Source organism: Bos taurus, chromosome 15, assembly GCF_002263795.3.
Source record: "Bos taurus isolate L1 Dominette 01449 registration number 42190680 breed Hereford chromosome 15, ARS-UCD2.0, whole genome shotgun sequence".
NCBI classification, from domain to species: Eukaryota; Metazoa; Chordata; class Mammalia; order Artiodactyla; family Bovidae; genus Bos; species Bos taurus.
The window spans coordinates 79,694,780-79,720,907 of NC_037342.1; the positions used below are offsets into that span (position 1 = coordinate 79,694,780).

General features: G+C 37.9%; 1 protein-coding gene and 1 pseudogene across 1 annotated transcript; both read left to right on the top strand.

Annotated features, from left to right (window-relative positions):
- Positions 1-1,080: 1,080 nt before the first annotated feature.
- Positions 1,081-2,022, top strand: OR5AL2 (olfactory receptor family 5 subfamily AL member 2). Its single transcript, NM_001390688.1, has one exon. It carries the CDS (start codon positions 1,081-1,083, stop codon positions 2,020-2,022), a length of 942 nt encoding a protein of 313 aa, NP_001377617.1.
- On the top strand, positions 13,107-14,041 carry OR5AL1P (olfactory receptor family 5 subfamily AL member 1, pseudogene; annotated as a pseudogene).

A 26,128-nucleotide genomic window follows, 5' to 3' on the forward strand; every position in this document is an offset into this window, starting at 1 on the left:
TGCAACTGAAAATAGTTATAAATATATTTGAGAAATTGGGGACAGATACCTGTTCCAAAAAGTTTGGTTGAAAATTGGTGATGGGAACAGAAAGAGAAAGGAATAATCAAGATAGATTTTCAAGGGGATGTCAACCCAAATTTAACATGGGAGGAGCTCTTATGTTTATTTTGTCATGTTTTAAGGTGCATGTGAAGTAACCTGAGACAATACAGTGATAAATAAAAATCATATTAACTTATCCTCTGCCCTGTTAAGAAAGGATGGGAACCAATTCAGTTGTACCAGTTCTTGAGCATTGAGAATCCACCTTGGGTCTGTATCAATCTTCTGTGAAATGAAGTTCTTCTAAGTGCTGTCCAAATGGTATTCACTTGGGACCATTTAATACTTCAAGATAGAGCTTAAAAACATATATCTTAATTATTTGAAAACATTTTACAATCTGGAAAATTGTTCACTGATGTGTATTTTCCCAAAAGATACCTAGAAAGTTTCACAATGCAGTTTTCCTAAATATCAATATTATGTATGTACTGAAAAAATAGAATATAAAGATAAACAAAATGAAGAAAATTTTAATATTATACCAAACTGGTTCCCTAAAGATACATACTGTTAGTATTTTGATTTTGGACTTACACTTTCCATGCTTGATTTTTCTAATTTTTAATATTCTTGTGAAATGATCAAATGAGTTCTGTGAAAGAAATTTACAACTTAAGAAATTATGTTAATGTATTTACTATCAAAGAAATTTTATATTCTGAATGCTTTTTTTTTCCTTTAAATAAAAGTACAACACAGGCTTTGCTATTTTATTGATTATAAAATTTTAATTGAAATTTTCCCTTTCTTCTTTTACAGCTTCTTAGTGGAATTTCTGCCATATTTTTTACAGTAAATTCACAAGTAAATCTACACATAATTCAGAGCACTTATCAAGATTCAACTTTAACTGAATTAAGCATAACATCCTGGAGAGCCAGAGATACCTTCTCACAGTTAATCATTCCTTACGGAGTCAAGATTATTCAGAGTGTGTGCTCTGGTGGAATTTACTGTAGAACTGTTTGTTTCATGGCAGAAAGCAATCATTCAGCAGTTACTGAGTTCATCCTCTTAGGCCTCACGGATAACCCAGAGCTTCAGCTCATTTTCTTTTGTGTTTTATTGTTGATCTACTTGATTACTGTCCTGGGTAATCTTGGTTTGATTGTGCTAATACAAGTGAGTCCTCAACTTCACACACCCATGTATTTTTTCCTCTGTCATCTGGCTTTTGTGGATTTTTATGGTTCCTCCACCATCACACCAAACACCCTTGTAAACACTTTTCGTGAAATTAAAAGCGTGTCATTTTATGCATGTGCCACTCAAGTGTGCAGCTTTATCACATTTTCAGTTTGGGAATTACTAATGCTATCTGTCATGGCTTATGATCGGTATGTGGCAATATGCCACCCTTTACTCTATGTAGTTCTTATGCCTAGAAAACTCTGCATCCAAATGGTCACCAGCTCTTATATTTATGGATTCCTGGTGGGATTCATACAAGCAGTGGCTACATTCCACATGGCTTTCTGTGGCCCTAATGTGATCAACCAATTCTACTGTGATGATGTTCCTTTGATTGCTCTGGCCTGCTCTGATACGCGAGTCAAAGAGTTGATGTTATTAGCCATTGCAGGATTCAATGTCTTCTGTTCCCTTCTCATTGTTCTCATATCCTATGCGTTCATCGTCTTTGCCATCATAAGGATCCATTCTACTGTAGGGAGACAGAAAGCCTTTTCTACCTGCGCCTCTCACCTGTTTTCTATTACTATGTATTATGGGACCCTCAGTTTTATGTATCTGCAGCCCAAGTCAAGCCACTCACTAGATAAAGACAAATTTGCCTCAGTTTTCTATACTGTGGTGATCCCTATGCTAAACCCACTGATCTACAGCTTGAGGAATTGGGAGGTAAAAAATGCTTTGAGAAAAATAACTGAAAAGATGTATTTGAATAAAAAATAAGAATGATGTTGTTACTAAAGATATGCTGGGTATAGATTTCAGTTCAGTTCAGTCACTCAGTCACGTCCACCTCTTTGTGACCCCATGGACCGCAGCAGTCCAGGCCTCCCTGTCCATCACCAACTCCTGGAGTCTACCCAAACTCATGTCCATCGAGGCGGTGATGCCATCCAGCCATCTCGTCCTCTGTCGTCCTTTCTCCTCCTGCCCTCAATCTTTCCCAGCATCAGGGTCTTTTCCTTTTTTTTTTTTTAATTTAAGTTTATTTATTTTAAATGGAGGCTAATTACTTTACAATATTGTATTGGTCTTTTCAAATGAGTCAGCTTTTTGCATCAGGTGGCCAGATTATTGGAGTTTCAGATTCAACATCAGTCCTTCCAAAGAACACCCAGGGTTGATCTCCTTTAGGATGGACTGGTTGGATCTCCTGCAGTCCAAGGGACTCTCAAGAGTCTTCTCCAACACCACAGTCCAAAAGCATCAATTCTTTGGCACTCAGCTTTCTTTATAGTCCAACTTTCACATCCATACATGACTACTGGAAAAACCATAGCCTTGACTAGATGGACCTTTGTTGGCAAAGTAATGTCTCTGCTTTTCAATATGCTATCTAAGTTGGTCATAACTTTTTTACAAGGAGTAAGCATCTTTTAATTTCATGGCTGCAATCACTATCTGCAGTGATTTTGAAGCCCCAAAGAATAAAGTCAGCCACTGTTTCCAGTGTTTCCCCATCTATCTGCCATGAAATGATGGGACCAGATGCCGTGATCTTAGTTTTCTGAATGTTGAGGTTTAAGCCAGCTTTTTCACTCTCCTCTTTCACTTTCATCAAGAGGCTCTTTAGTTCTTCTTCAATTTCTGCCATAAGGGTACAGACGTAGGACATTTAAAATCAAGGCTTGTACAATGATTCAGTATCAATAGGCAGAGGAACCTTTGTCCTTTGTCACTCAGTTTGCTGATGTTTTATTTCCTCCTTGAAAACAGATATTTTCCTATTTTGACTTGCATGTAGTAGATATCTCATAAATATTTTAATGGTCTAATTCTAAAAGGGAGATAGAAATTACTCGTTGTCTTTGAACATAAAATGCTTTGTCAATAGAGATGAAAAATAAAGCACTTTAAAATCATAATTTCATCTCATTTCTCCCTAATATTGAGGATTTGGGGCTATCTTGAGAGACACAAACTATACAAATAGTATAAACACTGTGTAAATTTTTTCCTCCACTTTGAACCAAAGTTAAATATAATATGTTGCTTGGTTAAAGTGTTTTGGTTTTAAACTGTCCGTAAAATGAACTTATTATTATCTTTACAGTGTTACATTTATATGGTTGGGCATGTTTTGAAAGGCTTTATTTTTTAGAGAAGTTTTAGATTTACAACAAAATTGAGAGGGAGATGCAGAGCTTTGGTCTTATACCCCTTACTATCACAGATTCATAACCTCCCAGTTATCAACACCACTCACCAAAATGGTGCACTTATTCCAATAGATGAATCTTCATTGATGTATCTTAATCACGCAATGTCCATAATTTACCTTAGGTTTCACTCTAGGTACTGTGCATTCTGTGATTCTGGTCAAATTTGTAATGACTTAATCCCTCATTGCACTTCTGCACAGAGTATTTTCACTGCCCTAAGGATTCTTTCTGCTCTGTCTATTCATCTCATCCCTACTGCCCTCACCCATGGCAAACATGGATTTTCTGATTGTCTCTGATGTTTTGCCTTTTCCAGAATGTCATAGAGTTGTAATTATATAGTATGTAGCTTTTTCTGGTTGTCTTTTTTCACTTAGTAACATGCATCTAAGGTTCCTCTGTGTCTTTTCAGAGCTAATAGCCCATTTCTTTTTAGCTTTGAATAACATTCCTTTGTCTGGATGTACCACAGTTTATTTATCCATTCACCTACTGAAGGACATCTTGGTTGCTTCAAAATTTTAACAATTATGAATAAATCAGCCATAAATATCTTTATGCATATTTTTATGTAGATGCATGTTTTCAAATCCTTTGGATAAATTGTTGATTTGTATGGTAAAAAATGTGTTTATTTTTGTATAAAACATCCAAACTCTTCTGGTTGAACATTTTAACATGATCATTTAAGCACAGTCCTTTTATGTTCAGCCTGCACTTTAGTTCCACTGATTACTTCTGGGTGCAGTGACATAAATTTTAGTCTGCATGATTACTGAGAAATTAATTGCCCCGTCTTTGTTAACGTATATTAATAGTTTGTGCAGTTTCCCACTGGTGGTAGCATTACACTGGGCACAGAAGTTCTAAAGATGCCATATGAACCCCTGTGTTTCATATATATTTTTCCTGGTTCCGTTGTGCATGGGTACCCCTAATTTCTTAAGCAAATCAGAGTTGATCACCTTAACTGGCACATGAAGTCCTTCCTGTCTGCCAGTCTGTTGGTGTGAAGTAGTCAAAGATCCCAGTTTCTCAAAACACTAATTGAGCTGCTAGTGCAAATATTTGCCCTCCAGGATGCTCATCCTACAATCCAGAGAGCCTAATATGACAGGAATAGGAGACATAAAATCAGAAAATTGGTCACAGGATGTAATGATAATGATCAATTCTGCTATAACATCTTTGTTTCCAGACCCACGATCCCATGCTGTTAGGGACGCTGTAACTTATGTTCTCATCGGTTCATTACCTACAGCGTATCACGGAGGACGGTGCGCCAATGCAGCCAAATCATTTTCTGAGCTGGTGACTTGGCTGTGTGGTCAGGTTGCCATCCATAAGTCCAATCAAGCCAACTGAGTCTTGACAGGAGACAATCGGTTAAGACCATTCATTATATGCCATGGCCATGTCAAACTTTCATTGCTGTGGAGTGAGTGTATTCCTTCTGAGGGAGTATTGTATGGCTTATTATTTAAAGAACAAAATGCCCTTTAAACTATTGAAAGATGACACATCCTAGGATAATGAGTCTTGGGAAGAAAAATTCCTTTTCAATCTATTGATTTCAGTGAGGATGAACTGCTGTCCCGCCCAACATTGAAGGGGTCTGATATAACTGTTGCATCATGTGTTTCTGATTTTTATCTCAAAAGAGGGGTGCCACACTCAGGGCTTGGCATAGGTCTCTGCTTCTAACAGATTGGGCACTCAGCATTGGCAGCAGTAGGAAGGAGCCGTGTTCTCGGGAACATACATGGTCTTCATTCCTGACACTGTGACTATGCTGTCCATGATGTCCCTGGGGCTGTGAGGCAGAAGGGAAGGTGGTGAGTATGCCTGTGATGGCTTTTCTAACCCTTCTCATCAGTGCAGACCTCTTCTGCAGTAGTTACTCCTTGCTGTTTAGTCACTAAGCCATGTTCTATTCTTTGTGGCCCCACAGACTGGAGCCCACCAGGCTGCTTGTCCATGGGATTTCCCAGGCAAGAATACTGCAGTGGGTTGCCATTTTCTTCTCCAGGCAGTCTTTCTGATCCAAGGATCAAACTCTTGTCTCCTGCTTAGCAAGCAGATTCTTTCCCACTGAGCCACCTGGGAAGCCCAGTGACTCCTTGGAAGTTTAAAAAAAAAATTAAATCAGCATGCTTTGTACCTGTCACAAGTTCATCTAAAGTCCTCTTCTTCAAATGCCAGGTTCTCGGACACTTGATATCCTCAGTCCATAAACAAGTGTCCAGAGATATTTATCACCATCTATGGATCAGAGAGTGGCCATGATCTTCAGGCCACAATCTCCCCATTTGAAATGGGGCTTCCCTGGTGGCTCAGACAGTAAAGTGTCTGCCTGCAATGTGGGAGACCCGGGTTTGATCCCTGGGTGGGGAAGATCCTCTGGAGAGGGAAATGGCAAACCCACTCCAGTACCTTTGCCTGGAAAATCCCATGGACAGAGGAGCCTGGTATGCTACAGTCCGTGGGGTCACAAAGAGTTGGACACGACTGAGCGACTTAAAAAAAAAAAAAAAAATGGGTCAGAGAGTGGCCATGATCTTCAGGCCACAATCTCCCTATTTGAAATAGAAGACCATATTCGACCCACTGAGATAAACTGCTTTCACCGCTATCATTCAGGACCACCTCTGTTTCCTACATGCTGTAAAAGCCCTTCTTTGCACTTGGCTCAAATCTTATTTGTGCGTGCGTGCTCAGTCAGGTCAGACTCTGTGACTCCTTGGACTGTAGCCGGCCAGGCTCTTCTGTTCATGGAATTTTCCAGTGGGTTGGCATTTTTTACTCCAAGAAATCTTTCCGACCTAGGGACTGAACCCCCATCTCTTGCATCTCCTGTTCGCTACCACTCTTGCCACTCCAATCTTATTTGGAACCTATTTCTTTGGACCCTCTTAAGCTCCAAATTAAAAAGCAGAGACATCACTTTGCCAACAAAGGTCCATCTAGTCAAGGCTATGGTTTTTCCCATAGTCATGTATGAATGTGAGAGTTGGACTGTGAAGAAATCTGACTGCTGAAGAATTGGTGCTTTTGAACTGTGGTGTTGGAGAAGACTCTTGAGAGTCCCTTGGACTGCATGGAGATCCAACCAGTCCATTCTGAAGGAGATGAGCCCTGGGATTTCTTTGGAAGGAATGATGCTAAAGCTGAAACTCCAGTACTTTGGCCACCTCATGCAAAGAGTTGACTCATTGGAAAAGACTCTGATGCTGGGAGGGATTTGGGGCAGGAAGAGAAGGTGATGACAGAGGATGAGATAGCTGGATGGCATCACCGACTCGATGGACATGAGTTTGAGTGAAGTCTGGGAGTTGGTGATGGACAGGGAAGCCTGGCGTGCTGCGATTCACAGGGTTGCAAAGAGTCGGACATGACTGAGCAAATGAACTGAACTGAAATGAAGCTCCAAATATTATTTGGGACCTCCTAATTTGGAACCCCTAGCTTATTAAACTGTAGCACGGACTGTGTGGGGGTCTGTGTGGCAGAGATAGGCAATATAAAATCTGCATCCATTGTTCAAATAATTTGTTGCTAACATCTCAACCTAATTTAACCAGGTTGTAAGCAAATGATTTCCATTTGATGGATTCCTATTGGGCTGGACTGAAATTTGAGTTGGTGGATCCTGTAATATCCAGCACAGAATAAGCAGCAGATGCTAAATGTTTACTTGCTGTCTTATCATCTGGCACTTAGTTTCTAATAGGGTGCACTAGAACACAGAACACCATTTTATTTCTTCATCAGAAGGTCTGGCTTTTCTCCAAGGCCTGTGCAGTAATGCTGATTTCAGTTTTCCAGAGACTCAAACATCATTGTTTGTCAACACAGATATTTCCAACATCTTTGGATTACTTGCAGAAGCTACTCTTTTTGAGATTAAATAAAATCTGGTAGTCTTTCAAAATATCCAACATGTAGCTGAGAGCTATCGTCCCTGTGACCTGCCTTATTCAATAGAATGCTTAAAAGTGTACAACTTCCAAGGCTAGAACTTTTTTCCAGGGAAATTTTAAATGTTTGAACTCAACCACCATATTTTCATTGGAAGCCCAAGCCAGACACTCATCACATGGACCACATCCAGCTGTCAGCCTCATCAAGTATAATATCAGCCATGTGACTGAGGTCTTCACGGACCATACAGACAGCCTACTGCCCAGCTGACACCACAATGTAGAGAGAGATTGTCCATAGCCCACAGGATTTTGAGAGATAATAAATCATTGTTGCTTCAGGTCTCTAAAACTTGGGGGTTTTCTTTAAAAAGCTATTAGTTGAAGCAATAGTGATCATAGAATGAATTGCAAAAAACTTTGAAGTGAAATGAACTCTAACAAGAAATCCTGAAGATAGATTTTATGATTTTGACAGAAGGAAAATGTTTAAAATATTTTCCTAAAATAATTGAGGAATGTATTTTAGACACTCATAGCCTTGTTCATGCTGATAGAGCTCTTTTAAACTTTCTTGAATTTCTACCAAGCCTCTAAGAAAAACTACAGAGTTAAATCATTACAGATTGGTTAGAAATAAACTGCAAACAAATATGATGACTTCTGTACAATTTATGTTTAAGGTTCTTTGTCATTTATGCTTTTATTCTACTAGAGAAAATGGTGTTATGAAAATCATAACAGTCTTCCTAGGATAAAATGTCCACATTTAATAATAACTGTTCTTTCTTTGTAATAAGCATTGTCTATGAATTTTTTATCTGTATGTGTTTCTATTCATCACTCTATACATGTATGGAATGAGGAGAATTTGTTAGAGAGTTTGAAGAAAAGAAATGCTCATTTCTATCTGATTTGCATGCCTTTAAGTGCTTTCTATTAGACTTCAGGAAAAAATAAAGTTAATTTTAAATTATTTTCTTCTTTGAACAGAATGTTAAAACAATAATTTTCTGAGACTGAACTAAATGTACCTCCAAGCTTCTAAACTCATGGCTTAATTATTATTCCTACAACCCAACAGATATTTGAGTGGGTTGCAGATGTAGGGCTGGATCTTCGGTGCACTATAAACTATTACTCGTTAGCCTCGCAAAGTCCAACAGAAAAGTTAACTCACTGCTTTAATGTGCACTGACTTCTTATAAAATTAAAACTTGAATAAGACTCATGTGCATGTATGCATGCTAAGTCACTTCAATCGTGTCTGATTTTGCGACCCTGTGGACCGTAGCCCACCAGGCTCCTCTGTCCAAGGGATTTTCCAGGCAAGAATACTGAAGTGGGTTACCATGTCCTCCTATAGGGTATCTTCCCAACCTAGGGTTTGAACTCCTGTTTTTTATGTATCCTGCATTGGCAGGAGAGTTCTTTACCACTAGTGCCCCTGCAAACCCCAATAAATCTCATACTAAAGCATAAAAAGTAAATAAAAACAGTTAAACTTTTCTGAGTTTTTTTCCCACATGTTAAAATAATCTTTGCTAGTAATTATTAATGTTTTATTTTACTTAGATTCAGCAGAATGATCTGAAACATCAAGTGATCAATCCCTGTGTGTTAAGCAAACTGAGTCCCAAAAGATTAGCCATAATGATTGTTTATGCTGTGAGACATCATTACATTGTTTTGTTCAGAAATTGCTTAAAATTATGCAGCACAGGGAACACATTCTGGAGGGACCAATGAATAATACAAAATATACTCATTACAGTTAAGTAATGTTAAATTTTGTTGACATTCACAAAGTTTGCCACAAGGTATATTGGACGCCTTTTTGGTTTCATTTTGGGTTGCTCAAAGGCAGCAGGCAGTGAGGAAAAATCAAGGTAACTGAAGTAGTAGAAAAGGTTTAGGGTAACACAAAACTTGTATTTATTTGTTCCATTATTCTACTAGTATATTTGAAGTTTCTAAACAGTGCTAGCTCCTACAAGGTTTGGGGGAGATGAGAAATAACTATCTGTTTTTTCAAAAATTTGAAATTTAGATTATTTTACAAAGTAATTAATAGGTGAATGAATTGTTAGATGCAACACTTGAGAAGTGATGAGACACCTCTAGGAAGAAGTGAAATTTCACCCGAGGTCTGATGCATACATAGAAAGATAAAGCCAACTAGATTGTAAAGACAGAAGGAAGGGCTTCTGCTTCAACTATGCACAAAATTCATGATCACATTTGAGAAACCGACAGTACTCATGATGGCTGAAGCCTGGGAATTACATGAAAACGCCACAAGTAGTGAGACTACTCTGAAAAGAAGGGGTTGCTTATCAAAGATTAAGTTAGCCAACCTTTGGGACTCTATCCTATGTCAACAGGAAATAGTAAGCTATGATTTGCATGTTAGAAAGTACACTCTAGTTACAATGAACAGAGAAAGGATGAATAAGATAGATGTTTGGACAATAATACAGTAAGTTGTGATAGAGGCTTAAATTTCAAGTAGACAGGTTTGGGAAAAAATAGGTTAAATAATTAGTATGTTCAATATCTAATTTTTATCAGTGGAGTTTAGAAAGATATATGAAGTATATTATCTTGGCTTTGTGCCTGAATAACTGGCTGGAAGATGACACCACTTACTGAGTTAGAAAATGCATGCTTCAAAGCAGATGAAAATGTTGGATGGTTTTTGAATTGCTGAATTCTCTTTTGAGCATGCTATATTTAGGTACTTTGGGAATACCTAGATGAAGTTATCTGGGGATCTCTTGAATACATACTTAGAGATCAGAGGTGAAATCTGGCCTTGAAATTTAGACTTTTGTGACACAAAAGTGACAACCATCCCCAGAACATTTGATGAGAGCTTCACAAGAGTGTGCAAAAAATGACACAGGATGGCTTAGGAATGAAATGTAAAGTAATGCTTTAATTAAAACATAAACACAGGGAGTGGAGCCACAAGAAGAGTAAACATGGACAGAAAGATGGGATTCTGATGACTTGCAAACTAAACCAAACCAAAACAATGGTTTGCATGAAAACTAATGTCAACGATATCTGAGGCTACATAGACAACATAAAAGAAGTCTCCATTGCCAATGGGAAGAAGGAGATTGTTGGTGAACTTGGAATAAGTAATTGTATAACAATTATGGTGAGAACAATTTCAGAATACAAGTTGATATATAAATGCTAAAGATGAAGCAAATGACTTTCCAGGATGTTTAGTACTGAAAGAATGAAGAGGAGAGGGGTTGATGGATAGAGGAAAAGGAAAAGAAGTCACAGGTCATTAGCAATGATTTCAGCATGTATCTTGTTTTTAAACTGATGGGGAAGATCAAATAAATTAGTAGAGGATGAACATATGGGATGAACAAAATAGCTTGGGAACCAAAATATAAGTTTATACATTAGAAAGAGAATTTGTATGTTGTGAATAGTCATTGTGGCAATTGATCACAGAGTCTAAGCTGTTTAGGGTGAGCATTGAATAAAGGAGGCAACAGTAGGTAAAGGATACTTAAGGTTAAAGTGATTGAGTGGATACATAAAAGGCTGTAGTGGCATAACTGATGTGAAGGGAAGGTTCAGAAAGTTGTGGTCATAGGACAAGTTTTTGATTTTGGATAACTACTATTTTATCAATTGTCACATAGAAAAAGCTTCAAAATGGAATCATGGGAGTAGGATGCTCAAGAGGAATAGCAGTGGGGTCCCTGATTCCAAGATCAAGGATCTAAGAAACCAAGGTATGAAATAAGTGGTGTTCATGACGCTGATGGCACATGTGTGGAAGATAAACAATGATGGCATCAACACCTGAGCCTTCAGTGAATAAGAGGGAGAGACCTGGATGCATATGTGATGACAGTGAATATGGGGACAAGCCTCTAAGCGTCAGGGAAGTGTACCTGAATGCAAGGCATAGCAAAAAACAGGAAAGAATGTTCCAGCATGAACAATGCCTTATTTCACCTGCCAGATTTAACATACGTGGATAGTTTCAAATGGAACAGCCTTTGGAAACCTGGAGAGAAATATATTTTCAAGGATGATCCAAGTTTCAGTTTAAAGAAAGAAAACTAAAACGACTGAAGATATTGGTGAGTTTGGTAACGTCAGAGCAAGAGCTACACAGACTCCAACACATCAGAGAAATATAAGTACTAGAAAAATTAAGAGTCAGGAAAGGTAATGATCTGAGATCACAAGTCAATGAGGCAATGGAAAAAGACCTCAAAATATTGCAAAAAGAATAAGCTACAGTCATGGGTGTGATGGGATTGCATAGTCTTTTCTTTTGAGAATAAGCCTAAATCTGAATACTATTAATACTGATGGAATGAAAAACCATGTGTGCACGCTCAGTTATGTCTGACTCATGGACACGACTCCTCTGTCCATGGAGCCAGCCATGCTCCTCTGTCCATGGGCTTTTCCAGATAAGAATACTGGAGTGAGTTGCCGTTTCCTCCTCCAGGGGATCTTCCAACACAGGGATCCAACCCTTGTCTCCCACATCTCCTGCATTGGCAGGAGAATTCTTTGCTACTGTGCCGCCACGTGGGAAGCCCATTTTAAGAGCTAAAATTTACTCACTTAACACATACTGCATGAAAGGCACTATTTTAATCACTTAAGGTATACAAACTTAGAGATCACCTTTCCAAAATTTTCTGATTAATGGGGAAATTCTTGCCTCTATGAAAAGAGTTCATTTCTATAAACTATGAATTGAGGTCAGGGAGTCCAGAACTAGTTCATGAGTTATTTTGCTTTACCCCACACTAATCATGAAACAGCAAGAGGGTTTAAGCTCTCACTCTGAGCTGCCATATCTGAAAATGAAGACGATAGCTTATCACCAGTTGATAGGGTTGATGGAAAGATGATCTGAGATGAAATAGTAGAAAAATTTTTTAAATCAAACGTATCTGCTCAAATGAAGATCATTAAAAACTGTTTCTTTTAATAAACCAGAAATCGGTTTTTAGTTCTACAAAATTATCTTGATTTTTTCTTCTCCTGTTTTGCATTTAGATGTTAGGAGCCACCCGATAAATATGTTTTCTAAATTATTTTAATGTATTTTTAATCATCCTATACATATTTCAGAAGAAGCAAGACTATCTATGTTTCTAAGGGCTTTTCTCCCTTTAATTCCCAAATATTACATAGTAATTGAAAGAAAACTAGAAATCATAGTAAGAGAACAAAATAAAATAAAAATCATCCTGAATAGTTGATATAAAGATGGTCAGAATTTAAAACTACCTTTCATACTACCCCTTCTGAAATTATTTTTTAATTTATTGTTTTCTGTTAATTAACAATTTTCAAAGAATTAACATTTTTGTTTAAAGTATTTCAATAATTAAAAATAATTGTGCTCAAATAACTGTCTTTATTTTCTTTTATTAAAAATAGATAAGAAAGTATTCAATTATGTTAGATTTTAAATAAAATGCCATGTTTCTATCTTTCCAAACCCCACAGAATTTCATACTTTGGAGCTTCTGCAGAGAACAAATCGCTTCATTATGAAACCAGAATTTGCATGGAGAGTTTCTTTTGAATGTGTCCAACATAAGATCGGGGTGGATCAGAATCAGTTCCCAACATCTGCTTGATTATCTCTAAGGGAGATAAGAATACTCAGACTGTGTGCTCTAGGGGTTTTATTGTTAAAAACAAAAGTTAAATCTCTACCATGGCAAAAGGCAATTATTCTGCAGTGTCTGAGTTTATCCTCTTGGGACTCACAGATAATCCGGAACTTCAAGCCACTCTCTTTGGTGTGTTCCTAGTAATCTATTTTGCTAGCGTCCTGGGTAATCTTGGTTTGATTGTGTTAATACAAGTCAGCCCGCAGCTTCACACACCCATGTACTTTTTTCTCAGCCACCTGGCTTTTATTGATTTTTCTTTTACTTCGTCCGTCACCCCAAACACCTTGGTGAATTTCCTGTGTGAAGTTAAAAGTATAACATTTTATGCATGTGTCATCCAGGTGTGCTGCTTCATCACATCTGTAGCTTGTGAACAGTATTTGCTCTCTGTCATGGCCTATGACAGGTCATTTGCAACCCTTTACTCTATGCCATCCTCATGCCTAAAAAGCTCTGTAATCGGACCATTGCTAGCACATATATTTATGGATTCGTTGTGGGTCTTGCGCAGACAGTCGCAACATTCCTCTTGTCTTTCTGTGGCTCCAATAGGGTCAACCACTTCTACTGTGATGATGTTCCCTTGGTTGCACTGGCTTGCTCTGACACTCATGTCAAAGAGCTGATGCTGTTAATCATTGCTGGGTTCAACACCCTTTGCTCTCTACTGATTGTGATCATTTCTTATATCTTCATCCTCTTTGCCATTCTGAGGATCCATTCTGCTGAAGGAAGGCAAAAAGCCTTTTCTACCTGTGTTCCCCATCTGACCTCAATCACCATATTTTATGCAACAATCATTTTTATGTACCTCCTGCCCAATTCAAGCCATTCTCTGAACACAGATTAATTTGCTTCGGTGTTCTACGTGGTAGTGATTCCCATGTTAAACCCATTGATCTACAGCTTGAGGAATCAGGAAGTGAAGAATGCACTGAAGAGATTTATAGAAAAGTTGCATTTGGCTATCAAATAACTGAAAAAATCAAGGACAGGGAGGAATCAGAGGACATGGAGTTGTGGCTTATCTAGAGTCAAAATGCTGATAAATGATAGGGTCAAATTCCTCACTTCCAGTGTTCATATTTACTCAACATGTCTTAAAGCCCACTCTGTCATTCTCGATGATTTACACGTGAAAGGACTTTTGTAAATTTTGAGGTGTTAAATTTAAAAGGAGAAAGAGACAAACAAGGAAAGACAGAGAGTGAAACAGAGATAGAGATATCTTAACCTGTTTGAAAAGACATCTTCATAATTAAAGAAATGGAACATCTAGCATAGTCCCTTTATCTGAATTCTGTGTCATATGGGTCATACTAAGATAGACCAACATTTGGTATCTTATATTTCAAGTTTGCTGCATAGATAATCTGGAAAATAAGGCAAAGATTAATACAAGATTTTTTTTTCTTTTTTCCAACAAGCTGAATAATCTTCCTAACACTCCTCTACTTGCATTCAGCTCAAAGAGTAGCACCAACAGAGCCACCTTGACATTGAGCCCTTGGTGACACCGATCCTGACACTGTGTCAGTTAAGTTCACTACAGCTCTTTCCTGCCATATAACTCCTTGCTTGTTCTGTATCAATTGTGATTAGGAACATGGACTCTTCCTTCACATAGTTTGGCCAACAATTTTAGTTTTCCAACTAATAGCTGTTATCTTGGGTAAATTATTATATTTCACATCTCTTTCTTGGTTTCTTAATCTACAATAGTAATAGTTTCTTTGTCCTGGACTGATTGTGAAGATTAAATAAGATTATGACTATAAAAGGCTTACATAGTTTGTAGTACATGCCAAGCACTTCATGAGCGTTGACTATTACACCTAATTAGTAACATTATTTTCAGCATTGTTATTGCCTGTATAGCCTTTTTTAGAAAGAGTTGGCAATATGATATGATTTATTTTAAAATCAACAAAATGAAAATATAAAAGCTAACAAGTTATTGTATTGTCATCATTAAAACAATTTCATTCCTTTTCATTTTTGTTTCAAATTGATATGTGACTTTTTAAACTGTACATATTTAAAGTGCTCAATTTGATAAGTTTTGAAACATCACCACGTGAAAATGCTGAACACGTTTGTCCCATCCCCCAAGGTTCCTCCTCCACTGACCCTGGGCAACCACCAACTGGTTCCTGTCACTATGATTGCTTTGGAATTCTTAAATGCATGCTGCATATGCTAAGTTGCTTCAGTCATGTCTGACTGCTTATTTCCTACAGTTTTATATAAATGGAATCAGCAATATGAACTCTTTAAGACAGAGAAATTTTATATTTCAGAAGTGCAAACAGCTTCATGTTGAACATTTGGCATAATTATTCTCTGAAAGTGCATTGCCCACACCACTGAGATGCCGTGCAGCATCCACACCACTGAGCTATTCCAAGGCCATTCTATCTCCCACGCATGTGTGCATCCTGTCCCTTCAATCATGTCCTTGTGACCCCATGGACTGTAGCCCACCAGATTCCACTGCCCATGGGATTATCCAGGCAAGAATACTGGAATGGGGTGCCATGCCCTCCTCCAGGGGATCTTCCCGATCCAGGGATGGAAGAGAGGCCCTGGCTTCTCCTGCATTGGGAGGCAGGTTGTTAACCACCAGCACACACTGGGAAGCCCATCCTACCTCCCACTGCCCCTAAATTTCATCACAATTGCTTTTATTAATTTTGTTGGGTATAGTTGCTTTACAATATTGCATGAGTTTCCTGCCATACAGCAAAGTGAATTAGCTCAGTTCAGTTCAGTAGCTCAGTCGTGTCTGACTCTTCGCGACCCCATGAATCGCAGCACGCCAGGCCTCTCTGTCCATCACCAACTCCCGGAGTTCACTCAAACTCATCTCCATCGAGTCAGTGATGCCATCCAGCCATCTCATCCTCTGTCATCCCCTTCTCCTCTGCCCCCCATACCTCCTAGCAACAGAGTCTTTTCCAATGAGTCAACTCTTTGCATGAGGTGGCCAAAGTACTGGAGTTTCAGCTTTAGCATCATTCCTTCTAATGAATACCCAGGACTGATCTCCTCTAGGATGGACTGGTTGGATCTCCTTGCAGTCCAAGGGACTTTCAAGAGTCTTCTCCAACACCACAGTTCAAAAGCATCAATTCTTCGGCGCTCAGCTTTCTTCACAGTCCAACTCTCACATCCATACATGACCACTGGAAAAACCATAGTCCTGACTAGATGGACATTTGTTGGCAAAGTAATGTCTCTGCTTTTGAATATGCTATCTAGGTTGGTCATAACTTTCCTTCCAAGGAGTAAGCATCTTTTAATTTCATGGCTGCAGTCACCATCTGCAGTGATTTTGGAGCCCAAAGATATAAAGTCTGACACTGTTTCCACCGTTTCCTGCCAGGAGCCGGTGAGGCATTCCACTCGTGACAAAGGTCATGAGGAAGGAGGCTCGGCATACGCAAAGGCAGGATCGAGCCTCAGGAGTCCCCCTGGATATTTTCGAGTATCTACCCTCCAAAAAACCAGAGTCTGCCTACTTTATTGCTTTGTGCTTTCACCTCTGACTTTACTGGGGGCTGTACCCCACCACCATCTCACTCTCTCTGTCAAAGAGTTAACTTACAGCTCCAATTAATAAAGTTCCTGGGCAACTAGGAGTGTTTAAATCCAAACCCCTCAGATAGCTCTCTAACTTGCCTGACAAGTTTACCCAGACTCCTACAGCTAAGCATACAATTGTTTACAGTCTCCCAGCCTCCAGAGGCACGGGAAGCTTAAGATATTCAAATAGCTTAGAGCCTCTCAGAGAATTAGAAACTGTCAGAAAAAACTAGTAAAAGATTTCATTGATGAGCCAATGCTTGTTGCCAAGTTTTCACATCCCCTGTATTGTATCCTTGAATGTGTATTAATTAATATAGTTGGTATGTAGAAAAAATAAGTAGTGGCCTTGGTGTTAGCAACTTTAGACCCTAATAAATTCTTTCCTTTGTTGTAAACCCATTACACATCCGCCCTATAGGAATGCAGTTTTATCTAACACCTTCAGAAGGTGGCACCAAACCTTAAAATAATTACTGTTAGAGAAAATAAGTCTTTGTCAAGAGTCATAAAATGTTAATAGGCCTTCTTGGCCGGAAGATGATGTAAATTACCTAAACCATTTGTATACGATAAATTTGCAGGATAGAAACCCTGGTTTTTGATAAGGATCAAAGACTGCTGACTTTGCATCCCCTATTATCCTCTATGTGTAACTTAGGGTATATAAGCCCCCGTTGAAAATAAAGCTACGGGCCTTGCTCACCAAAGCTTGGTCTCCGCATGTCATTCTTCTCCTTAACTTCCAGCTGAGTCTCCATCTGGAGCACGGAGGTCCTCTGCGACCATTTATTTGCCTGGGCTTCTAAGACCCACTCAAGAACGTGCCTAAGGTGGGGCACCTTCCACTATTCGAGAGGGCACTTGCGGCCTCCGTGGTCAGAGCTAACCTGGTGTCACAGGTTATATTGATTTTCCACGTAAACCAAGCTACTCAGCCTCTTTTCTCCACTGAATTTTCCTACTGAGCTATCCTCATTCTATTACTCTTTATATCTTTGATGAATATTTAAATAAATAAGTCGCCGAAGCCATCTCTCCTTTGAATACCCTGGATCAGCCGGGGCTGGACCTCGGCAGTTTCCCCATCTATTTCCCATGAAGTGATGGGACCAGATGCCATGATCTTCGTTTCCTGAATGTTGAGTTTTAAGCCAACTTTTTCACTCTCCTCTTTCACCTTCATCAAGAGGCTTTTTAGTTCCTCTTCACTTTCTGCCATAAGGGTGGTGTCATCTGCATATCTGAGGTTATTGATATTTCTCCTGGAAATCTTGATTCCAGCTTGTGCTTCTTCCAGCCCAGCATTTCTCATGATGTACTCTGCATATAAGTTAAATACGCAGGGTGACAATATACAGCCTTGACGTACTCCTTTTTCTACTTGGAACCAGTTTGTTGTTCCATGTCCAGTTCTAACTGTTGCTTCCTGACCTGCATACAGATTTCTCAAGAGGCAGATCAGGTGGTCTGGTATTCCCATCTCTTTCAGAATTTCCCACAGTTTACTGTGATCCACACAGCCAAAGTTACACATATACATGTATCCACTCTTTTTTAGATTCACTTCCCATTTAGGTCACCACAGAGCACTGAGTAGAGATCCCTGTGCTATACAGTGGGTTCTCTTCAGTTATCTATTTCATACAGAACAGTGTGTATATGTCAATCCCAATCTCCCAATTCACTCATCTGTCTTTCCTCCCTTGGCAATCATAAGTTTCTTTTCTATATCTGTAATTCTATTTCTGTTTTGCAAACAAGTTCATCTGTACCATTTTTATAGAATCCACATATAAGGAAGATTATATATTTGTCTTTCTCTTTCTGACTTACTTCACTCACTTTGACAGTCTCTAGGTCCATCCCTGTTCCTGTTAATAGGATTGTTTCATTGTTTTTATGACTCATTGGAAAAGACTCTGATGCTGGGATTGGGGGCAGGAGGAAAAGGGGATGACAGAGGATGAGATGGCTGGATGGCATCACTGACTCGATGGACGTGAATTTGAATGAACTCTGGGAGTTGGTGATGGACAGGGTGGCCTGGCATGCTGCAATTCATGGGGTCGCAAAGAATCGGACATGACTGAATGACTGAACTGAACTGAACTGAAGATTCCATTCATCTGGTCCCATCACTTCATGGGAAATAGATGGGGAAACAGTGGAATCAGAGTCAGACTTTATTTTGGGGGGCTCCAAAATCACTGCAGATGGTGAATGCAGCCATGAAATTAAAGGACGCTTACTCCTTGGAAGGAAAGTTAAGACCAACCTAGATAGTATATTCAAAAGTAGAGACATTACTTTGCCAACAAAGGTCTGTCTAGTCAAGGCTATGGTTTTTCCAGTGGTCAAGTATAGATGTGAGAGTTGGACTGTGAAGAAAGCTGAGTGCTGAAGAATTGATGCTTTTGAACTGTGATGTTGGAGAGGACTCTTGAGAGTCCCAGGGACTGCAAGGAGATCCAACCAGTCCATCCTAGAGGAGATCAGTCCTGGGTGTTCATTGGAAGGACTGATGCTGAAGCTGAAACTCCAATACTTTGGCCACCTTATGCAAAGAGCTGACTCATTGGAAAAGACCCAGATGCTAGGACGGATTAGGGACAGGAGGAGAATGGGACAACAGAGGATGAGATGGCTGGATGGCATCACAAACTCGATGGACATGGGTTTGGGTGAACTCCAGGAGTTGGTGGACAGGGAGGCCTGGCATGCTGTGATTCATGGGGTCGTGAAGAGTCAGACACGACTGACCAACTGAACTGAACTGAACTGGAGATTCCATTGTACATATGTACATCTTCTTTATCCCTTCCTTTGTTGATGTACATTTAAGTTGCTTCCATGTCCAGGCTATTGCAAATTGTGCTGCAGTGCACATTTGGGTGCATGTATTCTCAGAAATTATGCTTTTCTTCAGATATATGTCCAGGTGGGTTTCCCCAGTAACTCAGCTGGTAAAGTTGTCCAGGAGACCTGGTTTCAATCCCTGGGTGCTGAAGATCATTCAAAGGAGGGCACAGCAACCCACTCCAGTATGCTTGCCTGGAGAATCCCCATTGACAGAGGAGCCTGGTGGGTGACATTCCATAGGGTTCCAAAGAATCGGACATGAATGAGCAACTAAGCTCACAGACAGCACCTGTAGTTTTTTTTTTTTTTTATTTTAAGAAACTTCCATACTGTTCTCCATAGATACCAATTTACATCCCCACCAACAGTATAGGAGGGTTCTTTTTTCTCCATACCCTCTCTAGCATGCATCGTCTGTAGATATTTTGAAGATGGATAGACATTTCTCCAAGGAAGACATATAGATAGTAAAAAAATACATGAAAAGATGCTCAATATCACTAATTGTTAGTGAAATGCAGATCAAAACTACAGTTGGGTAGCAATGACAACCCACTCAAATACGCTTGCCTGGAGAATTCCATGGACAGAGGAGTCTGGCAGGCTACATACAGTCCATGGGGTCTCAAAGAGTTGGACAGGACTGAGCGAATATCACTCACTCACCCACTTACCTAGTTGGCCATTTTAAATTTATTTTTGAATGGCCATTTTAAATTTAGTTTTTCTTGTGTTTGTGAGCATATTTGAAACGTTTTTTTTTTTTGGTTCTTCCATTTCTGCTATTGAAATAAGCATATATTTTCTTGAAACAAAATTTGAGCTATTTTCTGCATTTAGTAAGGATTGTATTAATAAAATGTTAATTTATTTACTTCCACTTTTCAAAGTAAAAACAGAGATAAACTTAGTTGAATCTTCTTCTGTGTGTCTGGTGCTGGATGAAAGTCTTTAAATGGATGGTATCAGCTAATTTTTATAACCCTTTACTGAGACGGGTATTTAAAAAATAAAAAAGTCCAAAACAGTTTATGTAGTTCTTAATAAGCATGTAGTTTATAACTAGAAAAAATAAGTTTTTTTTTTTTTTGTAAAACAGATTTTTAGTGATTATTTTAAACATTTTTAACTATGGCATCAGAGAAGACTCTCAAGAGTCCCTCGGACTACAGGGCAATCAAACCAGTCAATCTGAAAGGAAATATCAGTCCTGAATATTCATTGGAAGGACTGATACTGAGGCTGAAGCTCCAATACTTTGTCCACATGATGCAAAGAGATGACTAATTGGAAAAGACCCTAAAGCAGGGAAAGTTTGAGGGCAGGAGGAGAAGCTGATGAGAGAGGATGATGGTTGGATGACACCACCAACTTGACGGCCATGAGTTTGAGTAAGCTCCAGGAGTTGGTGATGGACAGGGAAGCCTGCTGTGCTGCAGTCCATGGGGTCACAAAGAGTTGGACAGGACTGAGCGACTGAACTGAACTGGTTTTGAACATTGATCCAAATTCATTTACAAAGTAAATTTAAATTATTTGTTTAATTAGAAAAATAATTTGAAAGATAGATGAGCCTGAATCTGGCACAATGAATGAATATTTCATGGGGCTCACATACTCTGGAAAAGAAAATGAAGGGAAAAGTCGCCACACTTGGGGCAAAAGCTCTTTTCCTTTATCATTTCTTTGCCTTCCAGTGATGTTAATTTCAGAAGTTTCTGAGAATATATCATCATCTCCCAAAAGCTAGATTTTTAATAGTTTCTAAAAGATGTAACCATATTTCACTTCTACCCTTTGGTGTCACTTGATCCCTTTGCTATTACATAACTGCTTTGGCTTAGAATATAAGGAAAGGATTTTAACAGCTCTGAGGCACAAGTTTTTCATGTAAGTTGAGATATTCAGGAGAAATGAACTCTAACGGTCCTCAGCCTGGATTATTACTTATATAATAAAATATCAACATCCTATGCTTAATTTAATTATCTAAAAACCAAATTAAGTGACAAGGAGGTCTGAGGGGGAAAAAAATGGGTCTATAAATATATAATTACTAATGGTTTTTCTTCATAGGTAACACTGTAATGTTACTATGAAGCAGTCAAACTATATTAAAACATGGGCTTCTCTGAACTAATATGCAAATAAAAAATATAATTGAGGAAATATGAGGTACTTATACATAAACAACAAATAATTAAACTCATCAGAATATTTACATTCTAAGCATATTCTTGATAATCTAGTACTTCTACAACAATTTTTTTGTTAAATTAATAAATTATACTTCAAGAAAATTTAACTTCATATGTTTTCTACTTATCATTTTCAAAAAGGCAAAATGGGTTAAGGCTCACTTTGTTTATTTTGTAAATCCTGATTTTCACATTGCTAAACTTAAATACATATGACTTATTTCTTAGCATTGGTAGGAGAATTAAATCAGTTGATAAAATTCAAAATTAGGCTAAGAAATAGCAAGCACTCAATAAATGTCAGGTATTTTTCTTCTTTTTCTTTGTTGCTAGTAAATAAATTGTATAAGTGAGTGATGGTCTTTGTTTAAATATATCATGTAAAAATAAGTTGTAAAGAAAGTGTGCTGTCCTCTTTAAAATAATTCAATTGTCACTCAAGAAACTGAAAATTTGATGTATAGCAAAACCAATACAATATTGGAAAGTAATTAGTCTCCAATTAAATAAATTTATATTAAAATTTAAAAAAAATAAAAAAGAAAGAAACTGAAAAGAATTGAGAGGATCTTGCTTTCTGTACCAAAGGGTCTGTTTTCTTCCTCAGGTTAGAGTAATTTTCTGCCTTTTTAAAAATTTATATACACATGTATTATTTTTGAAATTATTTCCATTATAGGTTACTACAAGATATTGAGTATAGTTCCCTGCTACATAGTAAACCTTTATTGTATGTCTATTTTAATTAGAAATTTAACATTCTATTCAGAGTAAGTCAAACAAGTGGAGTCAAATGTCATATATTTTTAGTTAGGCAAAAATTCATATTTTTTATAAAATACATATATATATTATTTATATAAGTATATAAAAAATTTTCTATTACTTTTGATAAAGGTTTAAGAACATCCCCCCTCCAAAAAAAAAGAAGAGATGGAGAAATTGGAAAACAAAATAAATGAAATGGGAGCACTGATTACAAAATAGAAAAAGTGAAACAAACGAGGTAAAATAAGAGATCATCATATAGTCCAGTTGTTTTTAAACATGATTGCTCATTAGAAATATATCTGGAGCTATGGGAAAAAAAATACCTGTATACCATTATTTCTTCAAATACATTTTCTGCCCCTATCTCTCTCTCTTCTCTTTCAGGGATCCCTTTAATGTGAATATTATTATACTTGATATTGACACAGAGGTCCCTTAAACTCTCTTCATTTTTATAAATTTTGTCTTCTTGTTGCTGTTCTTATTGGGTGATTTTCACTATTCTATCTTCCAAATCATTTTTCTCTAACATTGATTCTCTCTCATATGTTATATATATACATATATATGTGTATGTATATATATATATATATATATACATCTTTTAAAATTTCAGTTATTGTATTCAGTTGTGTTGGTTCTTTCTTATATTTTCTGTCTTTGTTGATGTTTCTCACTGAATCTCTCCATTCATTTTCTGAGTTTGGTGAACCTCCTTTGATCTTTTCTTTGAACTCTATCAGGTAAACACTTATCTAAAGACCATTTCATTAGGGTTTGTTCTGGGGTCTTATTTTGCTCTTTTGTTTGGAACTCATTCCTTTGTCTCCTCATTATGTCTGACTTTTGATGTCTGTTCCTATGAATTAGGCAAAACATCTAGCTCTCCTTGTCTTGAAGGAGTATCTTTGTGTGGGTGCATGTCTTGTGTCCACTGCTTGCAACTGGTGACTTTGGCAGGTTGACTCCAGCTAGAGTGAGTGCAGACCTGGGATAGACCTGGGGAAGTGCTGCTCCTAAGACTGCATAAGAATGTGGATTTTGATATTTTAGCTGAGGAAATGAAGTTTCACAGTACAGTTTTAAAGGCCACACAGAATTGTATGTGTCTGTTTAGGAAGAAGCTGAATAACATAACTATTGATTATATGTGAATTTCTTCTTGAATTTCCCTGAGAAAAGTCAGGATTACATTAAGAAATGACTGCTAATAGTAAGGGATTAAAATTGTGTGGACATGGAAACTCCAATTAGTGTTTCAACATTGCTATTGTAAATAATCATTGGAAGCAAAAAGGTAAAGTTAAACATAAGAAGAGCAGAGTTCTTCAAGTGAAGCATTAAGATTCTTTAGGTTTGAACCTCTTTACCTGTGAAAGAGAAACTTCCTGTGTTCCTTCTTTGTGTTTTGTATGTGATATGTGAGAATATGTGTGAATATCCATCAGATAAATATACACTCACAAGGCATAGTTGCAGTGACTAGAAGCACCATGTTCTCTGTCAAACCTGACTTAAAAATCTGAGGATTCATTCAACTCACAAGATTCTAAACACGCTTCATGGCAACATACATGGGTTTCTTACAAATTAAGTGCAGAAGAGGAAATAATTCCCTTGTACAATATACCTCAAGGCTTCCCTATTGGCTCAGGGTGAAGAATTCAGATGCCATGAAGGAGACTCAGGTTTGATCTCTGATTGGGTAGATCCGCTGGGGAAGGAAAGGGCAACCCACTCCAGTATTCTAACCTGGAAAATGTTATGGACAGAGGAGCCTGGTGGGCTAGAATGCATAGGGTCACAAAACAGTCAGACATGACTTAGCAACTAAACAACAACAACATTACAAACCTCAAACTGAATTTTATATAATGACTGTAACTAGCAAAGTCACCTTCCAAAATGGTAAAATGATAATGTTAAATCAGTAATTTAATTAATTTTTATAAACTCAAAATAATAAAAGAACTTAGAATCACTAATTTTTAAATTTCATGTCATGATCCTATAAGGGTAATTGAATAAATGACATTGTAACCTACGATTATTTCTATTTGAACATATGAGAATTTATTCATTTTTAAAATATAATTTCTTATAAACCATGTTTTCCAATTATATTTAAAAATCTGATAATGACACCTCTAAGTACAGATAACCTATAATTAGGTTTCCCAGCTGGCTCAGTGAATCTGCCTGCCAATGCAGGGGACCTGAGTTCGATCCCTGGGTCAGGAAGAACCCCGGGAGAAAGGAGTGGTAACCCACTCCAGTATTCTTGCCTTGGAAATCCCTTGGACAGAGGAAACTGGTAGGGTACAGTCCATGGGGTCACAAAGAATCTAACAAAACTTAGCAAACTAAATAACAATAACACAGTGATCTATAATTAGAGCTTCCCAAGTGACTCTAGTGGTAAAGATTCTGCCTGCAGTGCAGGAGACACAGGAGAGGCAAATTCAAGCCCCAAGTTGGAAAGATCCCCTGGAGTAGGAAATGGCAGCCCACTCCAGAATTCTTCCCTGGAGAATCCAGTGGACTGAGAAGCCCGGTAGTGTACAGTCCGAAGTGTTGCAAATAACTGGACAAGACTGGGAGACTAAGAGTGCAATCTATAATACCCTTTACTCTTAACATTCAAAGTGTTAAGAAAACAAACTTCAAATAGACTTGAATTTGAACTTAGAATATTCCTATTATTAGTTATGTGACCTTAGACAATTTATAAATTATTGAGACCTAGAAGTGAAACCTTACACTCCAGTAGATTTGATATATAGGATTCAGTGCAACTAGATGATTAAAGTCCTGGAAGGTAGTAGAAATCTAAAAGCTTTGTCTTTCTTATTTAAGACTGATAGACTTTTAAGAACTTAACTGATTGATTTTTGGTTACACATAAAAGTATTTATATAACAACACATAGAACTTATGGGCTTCCCAGGTGGACCTAGTGGAAAAGAATCTGCCTCCAGGAGACTTATGAGATGCAGGTTTGATTTCTGGGTCAGGAAGATCCCCTGGAAGGCATGGCAATTCACTCCAGTATTCTTGCCCAATAAATCCCATGAACAGAGACGCCTGACAGGCTGTAGTCCATGGAGTCACAGAGAGATGAACATGACTGAAGTGACTTAGCAGGCATAGCACTTACTATAACATGATACAGTTCTAAGCCTTTCATAAACATTAACCTGTTTAACCTTCAAAACCAATCAACCATCTGGTTCCCATTATTTTGTAAAGTTGTAAAGAGAGTCATGCAGAGTTCAGGTCAATTGTCCAGAGTTTCACAGCTAATAAAAGAAGATAGAATTCAAACACATGCAGTCTTGGTTCTAGAGTCCTGAGTTCTAAGAAAAAGATGCTGCTACCTTTGTTTGGGATACATGTATATGTGTTTAGGAGTGTATTTGTGTTTGCTTTTGAAGATGATTTCATGGTCTTTAAATGCTACTATGTCCTGAGCAGGACTCAGAATCAAACTGACTTTCCAGAATTGACCTGGGTCCTTGTAGTAATTATCAGGGTCTGTTGAAGTAATACTCACATTTTCAGTTTACTGGTAAAGAAATTACAAGCAATGTCAAAAAGGGAAAGACTGACTTATTTTTCTTCTTGTATTTAATACAATGTTATTATTA

Bases quoted from the DNA above. Each gene is read 5' to 3' on its own strand.
- OR5AL2 (NM_001390688.1), top strand. From the start codon at position 1,081: ATGGCAGAAAGCAATCATTCAGCAGTTACTGAGTTCATCCTCTTAGGC.